This window comes from Eschrichtius robustus, chromosome 7 (assembly GCF_028021215.1).
Source record: "Eschrichtius robustus isolate mEscRob2 chromosome 7, mEscRob2.pri, whole genome shotgun sequence".
Taxonomy (NCBI): Eukaryota; Metazoa; Chordata; class Mammalia; order Artiodactyla; family Eschrichtiidae; genus Eschrichtius; species Eschrichtius robustus.
Window position 1 is genome coordinate 124,212,753 of NC_090830.1, and position 24,636 is coordinate 124,237,388.

Genomic DNA, 24,636 nt, shown 5'->3' on the forward strand with positions numbered 1-24,636 from the left:
TGGCACCGAGGTGTCCTGCGATAGAGACTGACATTAGCTGTCTCAGTCAATTGTTTACTGGTTGTTTAGCGTCTCTTCCATGTTGGATGCTCTCTGATGGCCTTTAACTTGTATCACAAAGATCTTCACATTTCATGCTCGTTCAAATACATTCATCCACATGTCTCTACTCTAGGACCTCCTTGTCTCTGATCTTCAATATTTCTGCTTCTAGGCTCCTGATCAGCCAGCTAGGTCATTAACTACTGCTCCTGGGCCATTTCTCTTTCCACACGATGTACATGAGGCACACTTCTCAAAGGCCTGCCCAATTGGGAGGCTTTTTCCTTTTCTGCTGTTCTTCCAGGCCACCCCTGAGTGAAGCTGTCTTGTAAGTGATAACCATTTTTGAATTGTGGCCACGTACGAAGCTTACATATTTTCATTTCCCTCTTCTTGTTATCTGGGCACAAAGGATTCCTCATACGGCCATAGCTGTAAGATGTGGGATGGGTGCGGGGGCAGCTGGGGTAGATGGCACTAGGTCTGAGCTACCAGCTCATGCAGATTGCTTGTGCACTGTGCTCTTGCTCATGCTTCATCTTGGGTGCAGCTTCCACTTTATGTTCTCGTGGTTATTGATGACAGAGACAGCTCATGATAGAAAACTCTGAACACATGGTCACCTAATAACCCATGTCCAGCACTCCATCTCTGCCAGGGCTCAGTAGTGTGGTGGGAATAGAGGTATAAAATTTTTCAACTGCAGATGGCATGGCCTTTGACATGTGTGTTGGGTCTGCATTGGGATTCTTTCACAGGGGCTTTCGATATATTCCACATGCTTCATTTTCTAACAGTGACTCCTCCAATAACTATAGTATCTACTGGGTCATGTGGCCCTAGTTGCAGGGCTGTTTGCAGTGTGTCCTGGACCTATAGCAGAGCTATTTTCTGCCCTGGCGTGTACTCAGAGCCGGCAGCCTTTGATATTTTCCAGTATATGGGCTTGAACAGTATTCCCAGGAATGGAATATACAGCCTTCAGAACCCCAAAAGACCTATCAGATGTTCGCTTTCTTCCTTGCAATGGGAGTTGAAAGATGTAATAGTTGGTGTTTCAGTTCAGATGAGCTGTCTCAGAATGCTCTTGACCTCTAGACCCCTAAATAGCTTACTACATGGAAGGTCTCTGAATCTTTGTAGGTTTTATCTTCCACCGTTTGAAGCATATATGTCTTAACAAGGCCTCCACGGCATTAACTGTTCTTGTTCATCTGGCACTATTAGAATGATGCCATTAATGTAGTGGAAAAATGAAATGTTCTGCAAGATGTCCAATTGGGCCAAGTGTGTTCTGACAAAAGTTAACATAATCCCAAGGCAAAATTGTGAATGTATCCTATTCTATTCCATATGAATGCATACTGCTTTTGGTCCTCTTTTCTGGTAGGGTTAGCAAAGAACACAGTTGCCAAATCAGTGGCCATGTTAATCTGCTCTAACAAAGATACACATCTTGCGTGGTGCCTGCAGTTTGGGCTACTACTTGTTAGTGAGCTATTGTCATCTTCCAGGCCTTGTTTAGTTTACAGGGGCCAGGTTGGTAATTTAAACAATTTGAGGGGGTCCATTATCCAGCATTCTTTACATGCTTCAGGATAATACTAATTTATGCCATTTACTCCCTCTGAAATGAATGCAACATTATTTTAAAACTTATTATATTATCCAGGGGGTAACAGTTCCAGAGGCTTCAACTTGATCTTTTCCACTGTAACAGCCAAGGACCCAACGTTGGGGTGGTTCCATTTGCCAAGAATGTCTATTCCAATTATTAATCTAGGGACTTAGGACATGACCACTGCATAGGTCTGCAGACCCACTGGCTCATTTTGAGAAGAACCTTGGCCAGGATGCCATTAATTTCATCATTCCCATATTATCCCTGCTATAAAGAGAGGCCATGATGTGTCAGTGTCAATTCAGACCTTGTGTCCAGCAGTACTTGCAATGTTTGTGGTTGCTTTTTTCTCTAGGCTAGGGTTACCCAATGAAATGACTGTTGGTACCTTTGAGGAAAAATTAGGGACACTATTACCATGTATACTTGCTGTGGTATTACAGGGTCCTTCCTCCTGGGCCCCAGACTTTTCAATGTATCAGCTCTGGATTTAAAAAGTGGCTCAAATCCAGAAATTGAGCAATGAATTATGACTTTTTATTGCAGCATCTGCCATCAGCTTTCTGATTGTTTATCCTTGATTTCTTCTGATGATATAAGTTAGGTAGTACCCTTGTTGGCTGCCCATCTGTTTTGCTTCTAGAGATGCTGTGTTCTATTAAACATCTCTATAATTCTCAATAGGTCAGTCCTCTTGACTGACACTTCGATCTTGCTGCTTATTACAGTAATGGCTCTCTACTTGGATTGGATTCTGATGGTTAAGTGTCACCAGCTGGCCTCTATTTTCCTGTTGTCTCCATCTCTGAGCACAGTTCTGTTACAGTTTTTCATACCATCAGCTTTGGTCTATGAAGGAAAGCCACCGCTTTCTCAGTGATGCCAGTATCCCTCTCACCATCACATTCTTCATGGCTTCAGTAAATGACATACGTTCTGGCCCTGCTGTAGGTAAAACAACCTGGTGGGTTTTCTGATGTTATACAGTATATCATGATAGAAAACTCTGAGCACATGGTCACTTAATAATACATGTGAAGCACTCCATCTCTGCCAGGGCTCAATAACATGACAAGACTAGAGGTATAAAAATTTCCACTGCATATGGCATGGCCTTTGGCAGGTGTGTAGGGTCTGCATTGGGATTATTTCACAGGGGCTTTCTATGTATTCCACATGCTGCTTTTTCCAACAGTGACAGCACCACTTTCCTAGACTTAACGCCTGCTTTTAGTGTTTGCTATGACAATTCTGGCATTTAGACTATTTTTCCACGTTTCTAGGAGTCATCTTTTTTTCCCCCAGCTTTATTGAGGTGTAATTGATAAAATTGTAAGATATTTAAAGTGTACATTCTGATGATTTGATATAAATATACATTGTGAAAGGATCCCCCCACATCTAGTTCATTAGCACATCCATCATTACCTCACATATTCATCTTTTTTCTTTTTGGTGAAAACACTTACGTTCTACTCAGCAAATTTCAGTTGTACAATATTGGGTTAGCAACTGTTGTCACCAAGTATACATTAGATCCTCAGACCTTATTCATCTTATAGCTGAAAGTTTGTACCCTTTCCTCAACCTCTCCCTATTTCCCCCATACCTGGAAACCACTTTTCTACTCTGTGTTTCTGTGAGTTTGACTTTGTTTTTTTTTTTTAAGTTTTCACATGTAAGTGATACCATTTGTTATTTGTCTTTTTCTGTCTGGCTTATTTCTCTTAGCATAATACCCTCAAGCTCCATACATGTTGTCACAAACAGCAGGATTTCCTTCTTTTTTTTTTAAACTTTTTTTTTTTTTAATTTTATTTATTTATTTATTTATTTATTTATGGCTGTGTTGGGTCTTCGTTTCTGTGCGAGGGCTTTCTCTAGTTGTGGCAAGTGGGGGCCACTCTTCATCGCAGTGCGCGGGTCTCTCACTATCGCGACCTCTCTTGTTGCGGAGCACAGGCTCCAGACGCGCAGGCTCAGCAATTGTGGCTCACGGGCCTAGTCGCTCCGCGGCATGTGGGATCTTCCCAGACCAGGGCTCGAACCTGTGTCCCCTGCATTGGCAGGCAGATTCTCAACCACTGCGCCACCAGGGAAGGCCCAGGATTTCCTTCTTTCAAATGACTGAATAATATTCCATTGTATATATATACCACATCTTTTTCCATTCATTTATTGCCGGACACTTAGGTTGTTTCTGTATCTTGGCTATTGTGAATAATGCTGCAATGAACATGGGAGTGCAGATATCTCTTTGATATCCTGTTTACATTTCCTTTGGGTATATACCCAGAAGTGGGATTGGTGGATCATATGGCAGTTCGATTTTTAGATTTTTGAGGAACTTCCATATTGTTTTCCATAGTCGCTTTACCAATTTCCATTCCCACTGACAGTGCACCCGGGTTCCCTTTTCTCCACATCTTTGCTAACACTTGCCACCTCTGGCCTTTTTGGTGACATCCATTCTATGAGGTGTAAGGTGATATCTCATTGTGGTTTTGATTTGCATTTCCCTGATGATTAGGGATGCTGAGTACCTTTTCATGTACATGTTGCCCATTTGTGTGTCTTCTTTGGAAAAATATCTCTTCAATTCCTCTACCTGTTTTTTAATCATGTTGTTAGGGTATTTTTGCTATTGAGTTGTGTGATTTCTTTGTATATTTTGGATATTAACCCCTTATCAGATATATGATTTACAAATATTTTCTCCCATTCAGTAGTAGGTTACTTTTTCATTTTGTTGATGGTTTCCTTTGCTGTGTATAGGAGTCATCTTAATAGTGAGCTCACACCATCTCCCAGGGTTCTTATAAGGGGATAAATCCTAAATCCTGCATCTTGGAGAGTGCTTTTAAATAAATAAATAATTTTTTCCTAGTCCGATGTAAGGTTCTGACGCTTTTGATCAAACTCCCTTCAGAATCTAGAACCGTGTGTATTCCCCCCAACTTCTGCCATTATATGCTATCTAGGTCTTACAGATCCTTTGAGATGTAGTCCCTTTCTTTTCTTAGCAGTCCCAGAATGTAACAGGCTGCGTTATGCTGAGCCAAGTTATAGACCCAGTGACCAATAGGGAAGGTGTGAGCAGGTTCTGAGCTAGGGTACAGGTGTTACTGGAGGGAAGCTGCTGCACTGGGTTCAGAGCAAGGGTAGAGTACTGTCTCTCAGTAGAGTAGGGTAGACCACTTCTGCAGTCTCAGAAGATTCAGGAAAATTTGGGAATGCAAAATTCGGGGAGATTTTCAGGGCATCAACTCAGATGTTCCCATCCCATGTGTCAGGGTCTTATTCTTAACACCAATAAAAGGTTATTTTTCACCCATGATACATACATGTCTAGTGTTGGTGGGGAGGGCAGATTTGCTTACTGTCATCACTTAGGGACCAAGGCTAAATTGCATTTTCTTTCATTGGTAATTAAATGGTTCCATCCAGAAATACAATTATCACTTTAGCTTGCACTTCCTTGACTAAAACAAGTCATATTGTCACATCCAACTTCTAAGGAGTGTGGGAGTATCATTTTGCCTAGGCCTTAAGGACGACAACTGGAATATTTGTTGAGTAGCACCAAAGTCTACCACAAATATTGTGTGTAATTATTTTTGAACGTTTAGTATAATTGAAGGTTATGTCCTGGAGATAGTAATAAAGCCTTCACCTCCTATGACCACATATATTAAAAGGCAAAGAACTTCTTGAAGTAGAATTGGGTCGTATTATTATTTGTCTGAGTTAATTGCTCTTATGTATAATTTTTTTTTATTACTGTACTGTAATGTTTTTCTTCTGCAGGGACTTGTGTACTTTTTAAAAAAACTGTATTATCGTGTTTTTATTTTCAAGAAGTTAATGTTTATATCAAAAAGGATATTTTGATGGTGTGGTGAGGCAGTATAACGTAAAGAAGTTAAGGAGATCTGGTTTTGATTTGACTTTACTATTTAATGACTTTAAGGAAGTTACCTAACTTCTAAAGACTCTTTTCCTTATTCAAAACATGGTGACAAAAATATTTACTCCTCCGAGTTGTTTTGAGAGTTAAATATTTTATAGCATTGATAAGCAATTAGCATGTTATTTTTATTAGGTAAAGGTCATGGCTGCCACTTACTTTAGGAATCTTTACCCATTTAAAAAGACTATAAAAGGTTTGATGAATTCTTCAGTTAATTTTATATAATATTATAATAGTAATTAAAAATGTTTTTTAACTATTAGAAGCAACTATGTGCTTTTCAATTTCGGGCTTCCATAGCCCATAGATAGGGAGGAGGAGACTTTCCTGTGATGAGCCTTGTGGGATTATTTGCTTTTAAACTTTGCATATATATATCTTTAGTTAAAAACAAGTGGAATAAAAACAAACCACAGCAGTACAGAAGTCAAGTGAGACACAAATTAGTGGGTCAGGGATAAATGCTCAAAAAATGGTTCTGGGCAATTGGTATATGGAAATATACTGAGAAATATCTGGGAAATATTGTATATGGGGAAAATTAAGTTAGATCCATGCAACAAATGCAAAAACAGCTTCCAACTGGTTTGAAGATCAGAATAGTAAGAGCCAAACTGTACATCCTTTGAAGAAAATTAGGGATTACCTTTACAATCTTGAGTTAAGAATAAAAAGCACAAATCACAAGGAAAACAATAAATTTTTTTTAATAGATCTTTATTGGAGTATAATTGCTTCACAGTACTATGTTAGTTTCTGTTGCACAGCAAAGTGAATCAGCCATGTGCATACACATGTCCCCATATCCTGTCCCTCTTGAGCTTCCCTCCCACCCTCCCTATCCCACCCCTCTAGGTCATCGGAAAGCACCGAGACGATCTCCCTGTGCTATGCTGCTTCTTCCCAGCAGCCAACTATTTTTCATTCGGTAGTATATATATGTCGATGCTGCTGTCACTTTGTCCCAGCTTTGCCCTTCCACCCCATGTCCTCAAGTCCATTTTCTATGTCTACCTCTTTATTCCTGCCCTGCAACTAGGTTCATCAGTACCATTTTTTTTTTTTTTTTTAGATTCTGTATATACGCGTTAGCATACGGTATTTGTTTTTCTCTTTCTGACTTCACTCTGTGTGACAGACTCTAGGTCCATCCACCTCACTACAAATAACTCAATTTCATTTCTTTTTATAGCTGAGTAATATTCCATTGTATATATGTGCCACATCTTCTTTGTCCATTCATCTGTCAGACACTTAGGTTGGTTCCATGTCCAGGCTATTGTAAATAGTGCTACAATGAACATTGTGGTACATGTCTCTTTTTGAATTATGGTGGAAAACAATAAATTTTACCAAGTTAATGTACAGGCTTTTTGTTGAAGATATAGTTCTCCAAAGAAGATATACGAATATCCCAATAAGGACATAAAAAGACGCCCAACATCACTAATCATTAGGGAATTGCCAATCAAAACCACAGTGAGATACCACTTCACACCCATTAGGATGGCTATTATCAAGAAATAGAAAATAACAAGTGTTGACGAGGATGTGGAGAAATTGGAACCCTTGTGCACTGCTAGGGGGAATGTAAAATGGTGTGGCCACTATAGGACAGAGTATAGAGGTTCCTCAAAAAGTTAAACATAATTACCATATGATCCAGCAATTCTACTTCTGGGTATACACACAAGAGAATTGAAATCAGGGGCAGGAACAGATATCTGTACACCCATGTTCCTAGCAGCATTATTCACAATAGCCAAAATCTGGAAACAACCTACATATCCATATATGGATGAATGGATAAAGAAAGTGTCGTATATACATACAATGGAAATTATTCAGGGTTTAAAAAGGAAGGAAATTCTGACACATGCTACAGCACAGATGAACTTTGAATACATGCTTAGGGAAATAAGCCAGTCACAAAAGGACAAATACTGTATGAATTCATTCATTTGAGGTGCTTAGAATAGCCAAATTTATAGACAAAAAAGTAGAATAGTGGTTACCATGGGCTGGGGAAAGAGAGGAATGGGTAGTTATTATTTAATGGGTACAGAGCTTTAGTTTTGCAAGATGAAGAAAACCCTGGAGATAGATGGTGATGATGGTGCACAACAATGCGAATGTACTTAATGTCACTGAACTGTTCACTTAAAAATGGTTAAAAAACCAAAAAACAACTCAATAGGTTGAACAAAATAAGCAAGGTGGAGAAGAATCCATAGTTTGATACCATTTATATTGTTTTATAACCTACAAAAATACTCTATATAGATCATAAATATGGAAACATTGATAAACCAATATAAGATAGTGGTTGTGTCCAAAGACAGAAGACATAAAGCAGTTGAATTTGAGAGGGAGTACACAGGGAGCCTCGATCATATCTGTAATATTTTCTTTCTTTAGAAAGTCTGCAGTAAACGTGGTAAAATATTGGGTTTGATAGATCTGGATAGTGGTATATAGGTGTTTATAGTAACATTCTTTAGACTATTCTGTGTGCTTAAAAAATTTTCTTTTTCCCTAAAGAGAGTATAGAGTTACAAGAAATCTTCAAAAGGCCTAATTTTTAGTAAATGCTGGCCTTTATTCTCTCAGCTCTTTTTCCTGACTCACTTCTTAAATGGTTTTTCTGAGCATTTTCCCTGGTGCTCATCTTGGAAATCTGCTTTTCTTCCCTCCTTCTGCTGATTTGTTTTGGATACTGGGCCAAATTACTTATTCTTTAGTCCTGGATAGGCTCAGATTCTTGGGTCACATTCTTTTCTGGACTCCACATGTCCCAAAGATGATTCTTCTTTGGAGATTTTTATAATAAACTGGTTTCTGGAAGTCCTAATTTCTGGAAGTTCTACTCTTTCATCTGACTCTTTTCTGTTTCATTTCTTTGACGCACATTCAGGTTTCTAATTCTGTTGTTGGAACACACAATATTCAACACACAATTTATGAATCAGTGGCCATGTGGGGTGTGTGTGTGTGTGTGTGTGTGTGTGTGTGTGTTGGGTTTTGGTGGAATGATTAAAATCTGTCTGCCCTAACTCATTATCTGTCTCTAACATTTTCATCTCTTTCTTTGTCAAAGTCTGTGCCTTTTACAGGTCACCCCTTCTCTCCAAATGGGAATGATCTTTCAGAATCCATTCAATATACTTTTATAACATCAGGCATTCATAAACATAATTTATAGAAAAACAAAGGTAATCTAATGGGCCTTAAGGACATTGCTTAACTTCTCCTAGGTCTCATTTTTCATTTCTGGCATATGGTGGTACCTGCTCAATCAGCCTCACTGGATTCTTATACAGACTATTTTAAGTTACATAGATGAAAGCACTTTGGAAGTTTTATGTTACTGCATGCATATAAATGTACACTTAAGAAATATACATTTCTTAAGTGAACTCTAACGCATAAAATTGGTAGACTATGAATATTATGTGTAGGCCTTTATAATAGTAGTTCTCAAAATGTGATCTTCAGAGCCTTGGCTCCTGGGAATGTTAATAGGTGTTGTGTGAAAAGTGCTTCTATGGATAAAACATTGGGAAAACACTGGGTTTAGTAGAGTTAGGCTTCTATGCTTTTGTACTCTCTCTTTCGAGAGTATTTAATAGGTTCATGTACTTTGTGAACTGAAGAGAGAGATTATATCAACTAAGGAATACCCCTTTTGGGGGTGGATTTGTGAACCTCAGAATACACTGTGGGAGATATAACTCAAGATATATTTTATTGCTCTCAGTCTTCCAGTTTAATGTTCTAAACTATGGTTTTGGTTTTTGTGATTCCTTTGATCTTTACTAGTAATAATATTGAATTAAAGCCAAATTTATTATTTCATTTCGAGTGTAATAGACATGATTGCTTATATAAGAAAACAAGTAATTCATTACAACTAATTGTATTTGAGATTATTTTCTTGTTTCAGAAGGGCTTCTAAGTTACCAAAAAATGAAATAAATTTGTTTTAAACCTTGTGACATCTATGTGCTTGTATTAAATACCAAGGCCTGCTTTTAGATATGCCGTGTCTAAGAGGATAAAATCTGAAACACTGTCCTGAGAATGTTTCTAGTCACTGAATACTGAATTATTTGACATCTCAAAATCTCTATTAATATATGTGTCGATTCTGAGGCTATATTTAAATGATAAACAGTTTTCTTTAATCATTTTTCTTTCCATAGTCTTTATGTAGCTCATGAATTATTTAGGGTTTTTTTTTCATTTTTTTCTATTTTTTGCAACTAAAGCTCTTCTCCTTTACATAAAATGAAAACTATTCCTTTGAAATATTGAATCATTAAACTGATTTAAATATTTTATTTTGATGATTCCATTTTTAGGCATTCTTTCATTGAGTATTATATATTCCATTTAATTTTGCATGCATGCATGTAAAATTTGATTTAGTGATTTAACTTTCTGATAGGTTTGCCCAATATTGACATTCATGAATTTTACTATATGATTCTTGGTTTATTTAATAAAATATGTCATTGAAATTATCCTCCAATATAAAGTTCATCTGATTTTTTTCCTTTGATTTCTTTACTCTCATACATGTAAAATTATTTGTGAGAATTTTAGGCAGAAGTTATTTTTATTTAAGGAATAATGCTAGTTGAGTAACGATACTAAATTGTAGGTCATGGAAAATTAATGAAAGGCTTCCTAATTTTAAGTATTGTATCTTTATTTGGCCAATGATTATTTTGTAGTATTTGTCTTAAATAGTTCTTTTATTTCATTTTTTGTTTTGCTGTTTTCATTTTCCTAGCTTGTGATGAATGGAAAATATTACCGAAACCAAACCTTCATAGAGATGTCAACAGATTTGGACACTCTGCAGTTGTCATTAATGGGTAAAAGAAGCACGTTTATCAGTCATACTACCCACATATTTTGTTATTCTTTAAAAAAATTATTGTTTGTACTTAATGACTTTGGATTTTATATATCCCTGTAATACCGCGGAATGAATTTTGCTTCATTAACCATATCCTTCATTTCTTTTTTGTTTAAATTTATTTAAGGGGCAGGGGAGTATCAAAGGAAAGGTGCTGAGATAGAACTTCAGATACTCTTTTAAAAAGTCATCCTGCCTTCTTTCCTTTTTCCAGAGATCAGATCATGAATGACTTCCTTAAAAAAGATCAGACTGAAGTGATAGAAAGGCTAGCCACATATTTCTTTTGAGGAGAGCAAGGGAAGTGAGAAGAATTAGATTCTCATTTTGGTTCTGTCATAACTGAATGTGTGACTTTTGACAAGTCTCTTAACCTCTCTGGCCTTTAAGACTGTTATATCCACTGGGAATATGGACTGGATGATCATTAAGTTACCTTCATCCTTTATGAAGGATGATCTTGCTATTATGATCTTGCTATTTCTATAGCAAAAGTTCGTTAATGTGGACTTGTGACAGTAAACAATATGCTAGATCATTCATTAGCTTAAAATTTGTAATTCATGATGACATTTTTCATAAGTTCATTTTATTACTACCTTATTCAAATTATATAAAAATTCTCCAATATAATACTAAAAGTAGTCAGAACTTAATCACAATGAAGCTGTGTAACTGATATCAGTTAGCTTTTGAAACTGAAATAAATGAAATTCAGAGTGTAAACATAAAACCTCTGGGCGTCTCTGTTGAAAACTGCATTTTGGTTGATTTTTATTTTACTTTTTTTAAATAATAAAAGATATTCTTGAAGTATTTTCTGATCTTTTCCATTTATTGTGTTAATATTTTTAGAAACAAAAATTAGGCTGTTTTGAGGGCATGTCAAATTTTTTGGCATTGGTAGTATTAATTAATTCAGTAATCATCTCGGCTTTTCAAATTGAAACTTTGAAAATCTTTTTGATAATTTTACTCTTGGTCTTTTTATTTTATAGGAGAATAGTAAAACACTATATGAAGAACTCTATTATCTAATTTCTAAATTCTTTGTATTCAAAAATTATAATTCTATATAGCATTTCTAAAGTGTCTAAAGTGTATCTTATTATAGTATATCCAGCTACTATATATTTCTAAAAAATTGTTTCCTAACTAGATAAGATAATGTAAAATGTGTATTTAAATTTATTTTTAAAACTAACACATTAGACAGAGACTTTTCATAATATTGTTTCATTAAGATTCTTATTTTGTCTCTAATAGGTCCATGTATATATTTGGAGGATTTTCTAGTGTACTCCTTAATGATATACTTGTATACAAGCCTCCAAATTGCAAGGCTTTCAGAGATGAAGAACTTTGTAAAAATGCTGGTCCAGGGATAAAATGTATTTGGAATAAAAATCACTGTGAATCTTGGGAGTCTGGGAATACTAATAATATTCTTAGAGCAAAGTGCCCTCTGAAAACAGGTAAAAAATTTTTTTCTTTCTTATATTTGGAACAAAGCTTCTCTGTTTGGCTAGAAATGGAAATGCATTCTGCTTGTAAGAATTACCTTAGTAGCTTTCAGAAATTAAAAACTCATAATCCTCTAATTAGGAATTCTAATGTTTGAATTTAGCAGTGATTAATGTTTGAATTTAGCAGTGATTAGTAATTTAATACCTTTATTAGCTATTTTTAGTTTTTTTTTTGAATTCTGTATGTAATATTTATATATCAATTTGTATATGTAACATGGCCATATATATGAATTATTTTCATATGTAAGTAAAAAATGCTTTCACATACACCCTTTCTAAGATATACTGTATGCTTCAAAGAAATAAAATGAAGTAATTTATTCTGCATTTGGTAGTTTTTTTTCTTTCTGAATTATTGCCAAGGCAGACCATAAAGTTAAAAATTTTCTAGAATTTTGATGAGTTTTGTTATAATTTAATATTTCTTATAAAATATTGAATAAATAAATCAAACTTATGAATAATTACTAGTAAGTATTTATTTATGAAGAATGATTTGGATAAAAATTGTTCAATTTTCTTTAAATGAGTGGGGCCCTTATACATTTTTGGTGCTACAATTAACAAATCAAGTTTTGCTAATCTATAATAAGTCATGTCTCTAAATATCTTTATGAAGAATAATAAGCAATAAGTATTTGTTATAATGTTTTCTTTTAGATATATAGTAATACATTTTGTTTAGTAAAATACCTCTAAATCTTTTTCCCCCTCCATAATGTGTAAATTTTAATTAATTAATTAATTTATTTATTTTAATGTGTAAATTTTAAATAGCTGTAGGATCCTGGTAGACTGAATAAAGATGAGTCTAGGAGGTATCTAAATCCCTTTAAATCCAATTAAATTACAAAATTGAGCTCATATTGAAGAACTTATTTTGATATTGATGGTTATATTTATGGTTTAAAAATGTCTTAGTGATTCTTGACAGACGTTAAAAATATGTGAATTAAGACGTGTGACATTTTCTTTTTCATCCTGATGTGTTCTCCCATTTGTATCACAGCTGCTTCTGATGACAGATGTTACAGATATGCAGATTGTGCCAGCTGTACTGCCAATACAAATGGGTGCCAGTGGTGCGATGACAAGAAATGCATTTCATCAAACAGTAACTGCAGTATGGTTAGTATTTATGGGTAAATGATGTCGTAGCTAACATGCTACTTGATAATCATTAGCTTACCATTTAGTAGCACTGTACAAAATAGCACTTTCCGTATCAAGATATTTAGAATAGGGAAGGGGGAAGGGCAAAATAGGGGTATGAGATTAAGAGGTACAAACTACTATGTATAAAATTGATAAGCAACAAGGATATATTGTACAGCACAGGGAATTATAGCCATTGTTTTGTAATAATGTTAAATGGAGTATATAATCTTTAAAAATGTTGAATCACTATGTTGCACACCTGAAACTAATTCAATATGGTAAACCAACTATACTTAAAAAAAAAAAAAAGACATTTAGAAAATATGTAGGAAATCACCTACTTCTTGGTATGTTGTAAATTCAGCCTGTAGTTTCTTGCTCATATTTGTCAGTCTAGATTCCATTTTGAATCCGGAAACTTTTACTTCTTTTCATAAATAAGGTTGGGAAAATCCTTTCAAAAAATTTTTTTTAAAAAAGACTGTAGCTATAAACACTGTCTTCTGTGCTGATGAAAATAGGATTATATAAGGATTATATTATATAAGTAAGTCATTTCCGTGAGATTCTTGTCAGACATGCATTAATAGTGGTGTGGTTTAGGTTTTGTTTATACACTTCGTGTGCAAGTTTAATCTGAAGTATTGACAGTGGTAGTTTTCCTTTTATCTGTCTTTAGATCTTTGGTTCTCTTAGGCAATATTGTCCCCCGGAGGGACATTTGGCAATGTGTGTTTTTTGGGTTGTCACAACTGTGGGGCTGCTACTGGCCATCTACTATGGAGAAAGCCAGGGATGCTGGTAAACATCCTACAGTGAATGAACAGCCCTCCCACAAAAAATAATTATCTGGCTCAAAATTTCACTAGTGATGAGGTTGAGAACCCTATTATAGATAAGAGTATTGAAAAAATTATAAAATTAATATTGATGATAGATTAAAATGGATTAAGAGCAGCAAAAATTAACCTTTTAAGTGGGTAGCATCAAAATGTCCCATATATTTTAGAAGATGTCAACAAGTTGAAGGAAAAAAATTTTAAAGTATTAACAATTATGTTTAGTAGGGTCAAAGATTCTCTTATTGGCGTATAGCTTAAATAACTAAATAGTGTGCATACAGATTTTCAACTAAATGCATATTATTTTTTCTTTTTTCTGAATTTTTATTAATCAAGAAAACTATCCACTTGTTTTCCAAGATACCAGGCAGAAGTAAAAGGTAAAGAAAAGGGAATTTGAAAACTAAGTAGAAAGTTTTTATTTTATCATCTAAAATTTTTCTTTAGTAACCAGTCATATTTCAAAATACTTAGTTATATGATTCTATTCTAAAATAATATTTAAAACTTAAAATGAAGGAAAATTTTGAATTATTGACTCATCAAATTGAACCCTTTTGTTTTCATACATATTGTGTTGGTGTATACTTTTTAGTGATATGAATTGCTGTAATGATAATAGATAATTTTATTTGAGTTTTAATGTTAATATGACATGACTCACTTTGAAAATTTGAATTACTTTTTTATATTTGCATAATATTCATCTAATGGGAGTTATACTAGTGAATAATGTGGAAGTAGGAGCTAAGTAAAACAAAATATAGGAATAAGGGACTAAAATGGAGAATGTTATTAGATAAAAATTGCAAGCAGATTTTACTTAAAGCTTTGTTCGGTAACTGAGTTAATTTGTGTTTAGACATTTACACTATATGAAAATACACATATCTCAAAAATTGTATTATGCACATTGTTATCAAGTGTTTATTTTTAAAAGTGGCCTTTTGCTTTACAGTTTATTTTTGATAATGATGTGTTAACAAGGAAAGTACTGGGTGAGATAGTATAAGTGAGCAGATGGTACTCACTTGTAATTTAGACTTTGATGTAATGTGTCTTTTGGACGGTTTTATCAGAATATCTGATGATTAAGCTAAACCAAATGCTAATGGATACAGAAAGGTCTGAGATTTTAGTGTAAATGATGTCCACTGAGATTCTATTTCATTATTTAGTCATATTTACTGCAAGTTGCATATTTTGTGCTCTAATAGCTCCAATAAACTTACTTCTTACAGATTTTCATTTTAAATTTACATCTAAATATATTAGGATGAAGATGAGTAGAGTAATGGTTATGCTTCATAGTCTGTTTACTAATGTGCATCTGGTTCATTAGGACAAAAAATGCCAGCCATGTTTCAAAGTAACAGTCAGCTTTCTTCCATCATTGAATAAATTGGCCCTGTGTGTGACTGAAATATAATTTCATCTATTGTACTGTTTCAGTATCAATACATGATTATACTGTTCTTTTTTTTTTTTTTAAGAAATTTATTTTTGGCTACAGTGGGTCTTCGTTGCTGTGCACGGGCTTTCTCTAGTTGCGGCGAGCAGTGGCTACTCTTTGTTGTGCTGCGTGTGCTTCTCATTGCAGTGGCTTCTCTTGTTGCAGAGCACGGGCTCTGGGTGCACGGGCTTCAGTAGTTGTGGCATGCAGGCTTATTAGTTGTGGCTCACGGGCTAAGAGCGCAGGCTCGGTAGTTGTGGTGCACGGGCTTAGTTGCTCCGTGGCATGTGGGATCTTCCTGGACCAGAGCTTGAACCTGTGTCCCCTGCATTGGCAGGTGGATTCTTAACCACTGTGCCACCAGGGAAGTCCCGATTATACTGTTCTTAATGAAGAGCAGTTGAGTTATTTGGATGATGACTCTGATGTTACCATTGCTATTCTAAAGATTGGCATTGAGCTGTTATTCTTTCTCTTATTCTAACATGTTGTTTAGCCATTCTCTTGTCTTTTTTATAGGTTATTTTATTTATCAGATGATTCAAGTAAATTTATTTTCAGTTAGTTGACAGATGTTTGGAACTATAATAATTGTATAGAATACTACTAAGATTTATATGCTATATGAGAACAAAAAGCTATGAATCAGAAAAACAACATTAAGAAAATTTGTATGTTCTTAATGAAAACATGATGGTTGAATAAGAGTTGCAATGTAATTTGGGTTTTAAAAAAATGTATCTTCTGTGATTTTTTTAGGATGAATAACATAAACATTAGTATCTATGTACTTTTAATCTGTGACCTTATAGTATATGCAATTTGCTCTAAAGAAATTAACATATTTGAAATGGAGGTGACCGCAATGTATTTTATGTTGGAAAGTATAGTAGTTTATAAATAAATATTTGATGGGTGACATTTTAAAGTATGTATCTAAGAGGATAAAAATTGCTTCAACCATTTTTGTATATGGGCGAGTTATAAGCAAATTTTAACTGTCAAGTTTTTTGATTGAAAAGAACTATTTAACACCCTTACATGAGAAAGCCTGAGGTAAGTATATCTGCCTACTGAAATATAAGGGGCCTCAGGGTGCAGCATGTGTTTTTTTCCTTTTTGTTTTTTTTCTCAAAAAAGAGTAACAGGAAGAGTTGAGCCCAAAATTTTAGAATTTGATTTTCATTATCATAGATGCTAAAAATATTACGTGAAATATTGAACCTTGGTATATGCAGGGAGCTCACACCAAAGTTCCTATGTTGCCTTTTTTTTCTTTTTTAACCTTTAACCTCTTAGAGCTGGAATTAGTTGAAATATGATAGTTGTATAATAGGACTGATCAAAATGTAACTTTTGCAGGTTCTTTTCAACCTCCATTAAGGAAATGTGACAGATACATACAGGAGAAACATCAATTAACCAAAACCATTATTTAATGTCTGTAGAAGTAAAATTAGTTTGAGTTATTGAGAAAATAATTTATCTTTTTAGATTTTATTGGATTTTGATAAAGCATCTCTTTAAGTTTTCCTACTCATCATTTCTACTTCATTCTCAGGGGTCTGTATGATAGTTTTATTATGACTAGAATTCTTTCATGTGATCATTGAGAGAAATGACTTTGTGCATTGGCTTTATTTATTGAATTGGAAACCTGTTATCAAAGTCAAAAGAATAGGTTTTCATTACACGGTTTCTGTTTCAAATTGTGTAATTTGCACGCTTTTCCAGTAAGCACACATTCTAATTCGAAGAACTGATGTTTAAATAAAGAAATGAGTAAGAGAAATTCTGATTCAGTACAACTGGATTTGGTGTTAGAAATCTGTATTGTAAAGCTCACCAGGTGACTTATATATACACTGAAGTTTAAGAGTCATTGCTGTACAAAAGTGAAAAATAACATGCTTTATCTTTTAATTTTCTAGTCTGTGAAAAACTATACCAAATGTCATGTGAGAAATGAGCAGATTTGTAACAAACTTACCAGCTGTAAAAGCTGTTCACTACACTTGAATTGCCAGTGGGATCAGAGACAACAAGAGTGCCAGGCTTTACCAGGTAAAATTTTCAATTTGGTAAATGAGTTTTATAGTCCACAGATGAATGCCATTATAGTAAGGAACGTTTAGTAAGAACATTCCATTTTCTAAAATTAAATCAGTAGCAAATAAACAATAATATTGGAGTAATGATAGCAGTGTTTCTACAAGAAAAGTTTGTATATTCACTTCTAATTCTTTTAAGATGTTCAAGGTTTCTTGTATTTATTATGCTATTGACTTGATCAGAATACTGTTCAATTAAAAAATTATGTCTTAAAAACATAGAAAATAAAAAGTACTCAGACTAGTATCCAGATCTAGCAATGTTAACATTTTAGCATATTGGATTTATTTTTTAAGTGCCCTTTATTTTTTAAATTCCAGGAACTGTTTTTTACTGACTGCTTTTTTGTTACAAATTGAAACATTTATAATAATTGTTATATGATTTAATGAGAATCTAAGTTCTGCAAACCAGAGCAAAACTCATTTTATTTATTTTTTTAAAAATAATCAATTAATTAATTAATTAGGTTGTGCCAGGTCTTAGTTATGGCAGGCAGCCTCCTTAGTTGTGGCTCACCAGCTCCTTAGTTGCAGCATGTGTACTCCTTAGTTGTGGCTTGCCAGCTCCTTAGTTGTGGCATGTGAACTCTTAGTTGCGGCATGCATATGGGATCTAGTTCCCGGGCCCTCTGCATTGGAAGTGTGGGGTCTTAACAACTGTGCCACCAGGGAAGTCCCAAAACTCATTTTAAAAAGAAATTTCAATTTAATTTTTATAGCTAACACTCTTCTTAGTGGACCCTAAGTATTCTTTCTTTCAAATATGAAAGAGAAAATCAGAAAATCGAAAACTTGTATAGTTATTTAACCAGTTCCATTTTCTTGTTATACAGATAAGCTGAGACACACTGGTTATGTGACTTGCTTAAAAGTGCATGACTTGTAAATGGCAGAGGGGACTAGTAACTAGGAGTTCTATCTCTGTTCAGTTTTTTGCCTGTTTCTATACCATGATTTTTTTTTTTTTAATTCTTTCATAGAAAAATTTTCTGAACCTATGTAGTTCTAGAAAGTGTTGGAAAATTCCATCACAGGATTTAAGTCTTTCTTATATAAGTTCATGTAAGAAAATAAAAATTAGATTGCCTTTAAAAGTACCATTGAGGTTTTGGAATTTTCTCTATGTACTGACTTTTGAAGCTTTTAAATAGTGATATATGCATGTGTGTTCACTTTGAATAAATTAGAGAATATTAATGCAGTAGGCAGGATTTGAGAAGCATTAGTGATATGACACTAAACTTGAAAGTAATGATTTCTAAGTGTTAAAGTCTAAAAATAACATGTAGATCAGTAAAAATACTTATGAAGTCTCTTTAAAAAGACAAAGAAAATCCTAGACTAAAATAAGATTTGACTGAAGGAATATATATGTTTAAAGGAATATTACTCAATAAGAAGGGAATTCGATTACCAGTGGAACTTTAGAAAAATAATAGTGAAGTTATATTTGGTAGTACCCATCTATTCATTGCTTGGGAAAATATTTTGGTTTGGTATAAGGGTTCTACTTGACCAGGCTATTATTTTGGAGAATAATAAATACAATAAAATATTTCATTATGTACTAACTTACCTTGCCCTGTGTTCATATTTACTAAGAACCAGCTTGGTATATATATAGTTTGGTTTCCATTCAGCTTGTCTCAAGGAAGTGAATGCTCTAAATGGAGGGCCCAGCCTGTACAGTAGTTGCACTTTTCCACGAAAATTTGTGAATTGCATTTTTCCCATTGATCTCATATAAAATTGGCAATTTGGGGCTTCCCTGGTGGCGCAGTGGTTGAGAATCTGCCTGCCAATGCAGGGGACACGGGTTCGAGTCCTGGTCTGGGAAGATCCCACATGCCGCGGAGCAGCTAGACCCGTGAGCCACAACTACTGAGCCTGCGCGTCTGGAGCCTGTGCTCCGCAACAAGAGAGGCCGCGATAGTGAGAGGCCCCACTTGCCGCAACTAGAGAAAGCCCTCGCACAGAAACGAAGACCTAATACAGCCAATAAATTAAAAAAAAAAAAAAAAAAAATTGGCAATTTGAATTTGTCTAACTAAACTTACTGAAAAAATTAACTGCTATCCTTTTAACTCTAAAGCTGAGTTGATGCTCAATACTACAGAAGCCTAAAACATCAGAACATTTGGTTCAGGGCTATAATTTAGTTTAGCCTCAAAGGCCCATGCATTGTTTGCATTTGTATGATTTATCAACCAGGTATTTTTGATCTTATAAAAAAAGAGAGACAGCCAAAACTAATGTAAATCTTTCCTTGATTTAGTAAGGAAAGAAATAACCGAAATTTGACAAAAACTTTTGCACTCTTTCCTTAAAATGATTTGGTACTTTAGATTTCAGAAGACAAGGAAGATTGCTGTATGTGTAGCCCGAAAATGAAAACAGACGTGTTTGAAGCAGTCTTATTAAATGACTCCAGTTTATTGAGGGGTTACTGTGACCCCAAGCACTGTGTGTTATTCTCATTACCTAGTTAAACAGGACAGCAGTTATTAAAGAACCAGAGTACCCTGTAATACTAAGATATTATTTGCTTTTGTGATTCTCATTCTGTTATAGGTTTACTATGTAAATAGTTTTCCAAAGGCTACATAATATGTGATTCCAATAGATTGAATGTAGATGCAGATACGAGAATACAGTTATATTAAACCAATACTAAAGAGATTTGCAAAAATATTTATAAAGCAATGCCACACTTTTCACTATTTTGTTTTTTTTGGAGACTATAATTAAAAAATTAAATATGCTATTTATTTTAAGTTGTTATATTTTCCCCCAACATTTTATTATGAAAAATTTCAAACATATAGAAAAACGGAAAGAATTGTAGAGAGGATACCCAAGACCCTCACCCTAGATTCTACGATGCACATTTTGCTCTGCTTTATTCCTGATCTCGCTGCCTATCCATGCCCTATTCATTTAACAACCCATCTCAATTTTTTGATGCCAGGGACCTGATTTGAATTGTTCCTAAGGAGAAAATTTGATGGTACATCTTCTTCAAGCCTATAATAGCATAAAGGGACAAGACATCCCAGAAACTGGAAAAGTGTGTTTGTAATAAAAATTTAAATTATAATTTTAAATGAATAAGTATATTTTTAAAAGATCAGTTTTTATTTTTAATATGGTCAAACCCAATAGATATAAAATGCATAAGGGAAAAAATATGTGGAGTTCTCAATAATTTTTAAGAGTTAAAGGGGTCTTGAGACCAAAATATTTGAGAATTGCTGCTTTATAATAATTCCATAAAGATTGTATTAATGCATCCAAGACTGAAAGGGCAAGAGGCACTGATATATTTAGTGATGTGGAAGCTAAAATGTAGTGAAACTTCATAGGTCGGTGTGTTAATAAAACACTGCAATGTTAATTAATGCACACTAGACCATAACTTTATATTGTATTTATGAATCCATGTTTTAGAAAATAGGCACTGTTTTAAGTTCAGTTTGGACCCTAAGGATAAACCACTGTTACTGAGTGGTATGTTTAAACTTTCGAAAGACCTGAATGACTGCGTAAAAATAAATATTAGAAAGCAAAGCTTATAGCTTCTTTACTATACGTAAATGAAATGAGACTTCTCGCCCCACGGTTATAATTAAAGAATCAAAGAACCCAACGTATATCAAAATCGTACACCTGGGCTATGGAAATTAGATTTAGAGGACAATTAACTACACTTGTAGGATAACTTTGAAATTGCTTTTGTTATGTGCTGGTCATTTTTCTATTAAAGTGATCTTGTATTATATAAATTGCACTTTGGGACATAAGTGCAGTAGTGATTTTACTTGCTGAGAAACCATATGCCAGTACACTAGGTTTACACAGAAAACCTAACAGTCAACACATTTTAACAGATGTTATAGAGCCATAGCTTTTCTTATGTTTAAGAATTAAAGAAAAAATTAGGATCTTCTTATTCTTCATCGAACTATTAGACAAATTTAGTTTAGTATGTTATAGTGATATATTTAAATTTTTATTGTTAAAGTTATTTAAACAAATACTGAAGTTGTATTTAGAATTCTGAAATAATTGAAAAATACACATGCTTTTTGGTAATCTAAAAATAAGATATAATTTTTTTTTTTGACTAGCTCATCTTTGTGGAGAAGGATGGAATCATATTGGGGATGCTTGTCTTAGAATTAATTCCAGTAGAGAAAACTATGACAATGCAAAACTTTATTGCTATAATCTTAGTGGAAATCTTGCTTCATTAACAACCTCGAAAGAAGTAGAATTTGTACTGGATGAAATACAGAAGTATACGCAACAGGTAACAACTATACTTGTTTTTATTATGGAAATATGCTGATAATCCTGTAACCATTGGCAATGGTTCATTCTTTTTGTTTTTTAATACATTATTTTTACTAAATCGTCGAAGTAAAAGTAGAACTGATTTCTTTGGTAATAAGGTTTTCTAAATTACTCATCTCATGTTTTGCTCAGTAAACCATTGCATTATCTTACCAAGAAGACATCTCATATGAATAAATATACTTTAAGTATACTTTAAAACTTGTGCATATAATTTAAGAATTTGTTTTGAAGTGTAATAATTTTGGGATGTCCCTTATAATTAGAACACTAGACCAACACATTGGCTATATTTGTATATATGTATCTTTGTGTGTGTGTTCTGTGGGTTAGGTTTTTGAATTATGCTATTTTCCTAGGTATAGATTTGCTTGAAATAATATACAAATAGTTAGCAGGACTTAAACCGATTTTTAAAGTACATGGGAGATTTGGAACATACAGCATTTGGGAACAGTTTCAATTTCCTAGAGAGTTGGTCCATAGAAAATGGAATATTTCCTTGGAAATAATGTCAAATATCATTTTATAAGAAATTTTAAATAGGAATTCACAGTATTTTCTGTTCTTGGGATGTTAAAATACAGTCAACTCTTAAGAACAGATTAAGTTGGAGATTTGGAAATAATTTACTAAATATTGTTTTGAAATATCTTATTTAGATACTTACTTGAAATGTCTTGAGGACATTTTTAAAAATTGAGGTATAGTTGACATGTTGTTTCAGGTAGACAACATAATGATTTGATATTTGTAATATTGTGATATGTATTGTTTTTGAATTTTTTTTTAGGTTCCACATGTAAGTGAGATCATTTTCTTTCTCTGTCTGACTCATTTCACTTAGCATAATGCCCTCAAGAGCCATCCGTGTTGTCGCAAATGGCAAGATTTCAGTACCCTGTGATCTCACTTATGTGTTGAATTTAAAACAAAGAAACAAGCATACACACGAAAAAACAAAAAAACAAGCTCAAAGATACAAAGAACAGATTGGTAGTTGTCAGAGGCAAGGGTGGAGGGTGGGCAAAATGGGTGAAGGGGGTCAAAAGGTACAGACTTACAGTTATAAAATAAACAAGCCATAGGGCTGTAATTCATGGCATGGTGACTATAGGTAATAATACTGTATTATGTATTTGAAAGGTGCTAAGAGAGTGGATCTTAAAAATCCTCATCACAAGAAAACTGTGTATGGTGACAGATGTTAAGTAGACTTATGTGGTGATCATCCCATAATATATACAAATATTGAATCATTATTTTGTGTATCTGAAACTAATATAATGTTATATGTCAATTATACATCAATTAAAAAAAAGAAAAAATATACTCAACTCTTAAGTTGTAGGAGATTTAGAAATAATTTACTAAATCTAATTTAAGATACCTTATTTAGTTCGTGTCCATACTTGAAATACACTAAGATAATATAAACTGTCATAGCATCATTGAAGATTTTTGTATTTTGTGTCAAAATAAAATTAGAACTCAATATAGATGAGGTAAGTGATAAAGCTAAACAATAATAAATACCTCAGATCTGAGGTATGTACAAGATTTGGCCAATGTTTAAGATACATACACACACATGGACACCCTGTGGTAAATAATCCACAAAGTGGTATGATTTCTATACAAATAATGGAGATATGGCTATAATTCAACTCTTGCTTTGAAAACTATATTAGATCTCAATGACTTCTTTTGACCTTAGGGTATGGCTTTTATTGGACAAGGGTCTGTTGGTGCTACAGAACTCCACTCCGCAGTGCAGTGGATACGGTTTTGGCTTGAAAACTTTTCAGAGCAAAGATTACCAATTGCTTACTATTGAAACAGTTAAGTAATACTTCTTTGGTATAGCTGATTTTTAAGCAGCATCGAGGACAGCATATCAAAATGATGGAGAGCATGCAGTCTGGACATACTGCTTATCTCCACAGCTTAGTAGCAAGTTAACCTCCCCAGCCTTATGTTCCTCATCTATAAACTGGGATAGTAATCATAGCTATATTATATGTTTATTGTGAGAAATAAATGAGGTATTGTATGTGAAGAGCATAGATAAATTTTATTTCTTAGTGTTTACTAAAGTTATCATTATTATTGTTTGCATTTTAAAGATTATTTTTGTATGTCTGTTTCCACTACTGCTATAACTACTATTTCCAAGAATCATTAATGAGATAATGAATTCTTAAGTAACTAAATGAATTTATTCAATGAATAGTTAATAATATTGATATTGACTGTAGAAAAATATTTGCCCCAGACTAGTGTTTTAGTTTTTCCACTTTACAAAGCCTTCCTCCACTCACCCCCACTAATTATACTAGGACCTTTTTCCTTCTTAAGATCATTTCTGATTTATGCTAAAGAATAGGAATATATGTTAGTGATTTTCCTTTTGCTAATAACAGGGGAATAAGCATCTGATTTTTAAAAAGTGATATAAGAACAGTTTTGTATAAATGTTAAAAAATTAGAGGGACTTAAACACATACTCTTTTGAAATGTTTGTACGAACATTCAGTTATTACTGCCTGCCATAATTTTTGTGGTGGTATTAGTGTGTGTATTTCTCATGAGTATCGATACAGATAATTTAATTTCTAATGCCATTTTAT

At 33.8% G+C, this 24,636-nt stretch overlaps 1 protein-coding gene across 2 annotated transcripts in view; it reads left to right on the forward strand.

The window, feature by feature from the left end:
* The window catches only part of ATRNL1 (attractin like 1), a 684,787-nt gene that overhangs the window by 123,708 nt on the left and 536,443 nt on the right, over nt 1–24,636 (forward strand). For both annotated transcript variants that reach the window (XM_068549055.1, XM_068549056.1), the window contains 5 exons: nt 10,429–10,513; nt 11,824–12,032; nt 13,096–13,214; nt 17,471–17,603; nt 21,781–21,962. In XM_068549055.1, coding sequence (XP_068405156.1) covers nt 10,429–10,513; nt 11,824–12,032; nt 13,096–13,214; nt 17,471–17,603; nt 21,781–21,962 — 728 coding nt within the window. The remainder of the gene's footprint in view (nt 1–10,428; nt 10,514–11,823; nt 12,033–13,095; nt 13,215–17,470; nt 17,604–21,780; nt 21,963–24,636) is intronic.